Genomic DNA, 2,721 nt, shown 5'->3' on the forward strand with positions numbered 1-2,721 from the left:
TTTACAAACGACTTACAATCGAATGGAATAAACGGAATTTCGAAATTCCAAAATTCGGGGCATTTCCCCAGCCCCCCATATGTATTTTTAGTTTTTTGGAAAACGAATTCTTTACAAACGAAAAAAATATCTTTACAAACCTTTACAAACGACTTATAAACGTATGGAATAAACGGCATATTGAAATTCCATTTTAGGGGGGCTGGGGAAATGGACCTCTGTCTAGTTGATTAAGCATGACACGAAAAGAAAATTAACTCAACTGCATGACAATGATAATTAACTATAAAAAAGTTAAGTTACAACAATACAAGTTTTAACTGAATAAGTTAATAAGTTGAAAACAAAAATAATTAACTAGAAGTTAAGATTAACTTTTGAGTAGACTATATAATTATTATGTACTCATTAACGCTTCTAGTAAACAACGGATAAAAGAACCAAATTAGTAATCACTCTAATTCACGAACAAAATATTAATTATATCAATATAATATTATGCCATTAACATAAAGTATTTTTTAGGAATTGAAAAAATAATATCAACAGTTTATTTTGTTGTGTTTCAGTTTCTGGCTTTCAAAATACGTCTAAATGTTAACCTACATAGATTTCCATTTAAAGTACACACTTTCGGTTATTGGCGTATTGTCATTAATCGCCCGACCATTTATCAACCGCTCGGAAGTTTTTAAAATCGCATTTATAAGTGCCTCAGCGTTTGTGTACATAACACTATGGGACAATTATATTGTCATCTACAAGGACGCCTGGACATTTCTACCCAATAGAGTCTTGGCTGTTATTGGATATGCGCCTATTGAAGAGTACATGTTTTTTATTATACAAACTGTACTGACATCCCTATGGGCTTTGCTCTGTGTCCGGTGGTCAACGCCATGCTTAAATTTCAACCATGACAAACGCAGCTACCAGTTGATCCGATGGGTACCCATCACGATTTTGACTATTGTCACGATCGTTGGTTACAAATTGGTTATCCCCGGACAAGGGACGTTTTACTTGGGATGCATACTATGTTGGGTATCTCCGGTGATTATATTTTTGTGGTACGGAGCTGGAAATTTTTTCGTGAAAAAAATAATACCGTCAACTCTTGCGATCGTCGTCCCTTCATTGTACCTGTGTTGGATTGATCAATTGGCCCTCAAGGAGAACGTTTTGCATATCAACGAGAAGACTAGTAGTTTAAATATATTCGTTGTCGACGACTTGCCAATAGAAGAAGCATTTTTCTTCTTCGTAGTAAACCTTATCATTGTCTTGGCAGGGACTGGTTTCGATAAGGCTAGCGGTGTAATGGAAACGTACACGTCGGAGTACCCACTACGATTTAGCATAAGTTGGAAGTATATTTGCCAACTGTTCTCGGCATTTGCGACCTCAGAATATAATATGCCACAAATCATCACGGAAGATATAAAAAAAAGTCTTGAAATTATTACAGTCGCTTCGAAATCATTCACCACTGCCAGTTTTCTTTTTCCAGCCGGTAAGAACATTGTATACACCAATAGGTAGAACCAAAAGTTTGTAGGAGAAGGGACTACAGAATCAGTGACTGAAACCTTCAGGATTTTTTCGGTTCTTGTTCCGTTTCAGTTCTTAAAAATACAAATAATAATCGATTACAGTTCCGCTTCCGGTTCTTAAAATTACAAAATAACAAGGCTGGGCAAGTTAATGATTTTTTTTTTTTAACTCAGTTTAGTTAAGTTAATTGTGCACCAATTACCAAATATAATAAAGTTAATCGTTATTTTCACGTTAATTAAAAAATTAATTTAGTAGGTTATCAGTTAAGTTAATGAAAAGCCAAAAGTAACTAGTTAAGTTAAAAAGTTAAAATAAAATTAACTTTTTCACCTTAACTTTAACTTTTTGATTCGTCAATGGCCAGCCTTGAAAAATAAGGGTTCCGGTTCTGGTCCCGGTTAACTCCAGTACTTACCGGTTCTTAAAAATTCATTTTTTCAAACATTATTTATACTTTATTAGGGAAGAGTTATAAATAAATAAATATTGTTATTCGTATGTATTTCGTAAACATTGGTAAAAAAAACACATCATTGTTATTCGATCATTCTCATTATATAGCAAATGAAAAATGTGACTCGCATGTTTGTAAATTAATCATTGTCGGTCGTATAATACGATTAATTTGTTAGAGTTAATAATACCAGTCGAAATCATCCTAATAAAAACGTTTAAATTGTATTCTAAATTATTCTAAATATGTTGAAGATTTTATACAATATAAATATATCATAAAAATACAATATATCTAGTAATCTATATAGACCGACAGCCCGTATTTGCACAGAATCGTTTATCGTATATAGTGTGTTCACGCTAAGAGGTACCACTAAATATTTCGGTTCTATGACCTTGTATTGAAATGCGGTTTTCACTGAATGACAAATAATACTTAAATACACATTTTTAGATAAATTTCAAATTTTTAACACTTTCGATACGCGCATGCGCGATACAACTTACTTTTTTTTAAATGGTAACACCAACTTTTTTTTACATATTCGGATAGAGTATTATTTTTTAAACAATTTTTTTCTAATTACAAAATTTACATATGCAATTTAACGATGAAGTTTAATATTTTTTTGACGAAATCTAAACTAAATTCAACTTATTCTTTCTTATTGATATCCAATATTGTAAAATACCTGTTTGCTTACAGAT

General features: G+C 31.9%; 1 protein-coding gene across 1 annotated transcript in view; it reads left to right on the top strand.

Moving 5' to 3' along the window:
• Nucleotides 1–584: 584 nt before the first annotated feature.
• Nucleotides 585–2,721, top strand: part of LOC100571777 (bifunctional lycopene cyclase/phytoene synthase-like) — a 3,783-nt gene continuing 1,646 nt past the window's right edge. The window contains exon 1 of the mRNA XM_008185904.3: nucleotides 585–1,513. Within this exon, the coding sequence (XP_008184126.2) occupies nucleotides 595–1,513 (919 nt within the window). The 5' untranslated portion in view covers nucleotides 585–594. The remainder of the gene's footprint in view (nucleotides 1,514–2,721) is intronic.

The sequence above is a fragment of the Acyrthosiphon pisum genome, chromosome X, assembly GCF_005508785.2.
Source record: "Acyrthosiphon pisum isolate AL4f chromosome X, pea_aphid_22Mar2018_4r6ur, whole genome shotgun sequence".
Lineage (NCBI taxonomy): Eukaryota > Metazoa > Arthropoda > Insecta > Hemiptera > Aphididae > Acyrthosiphon > Acyrthosiphon pisum.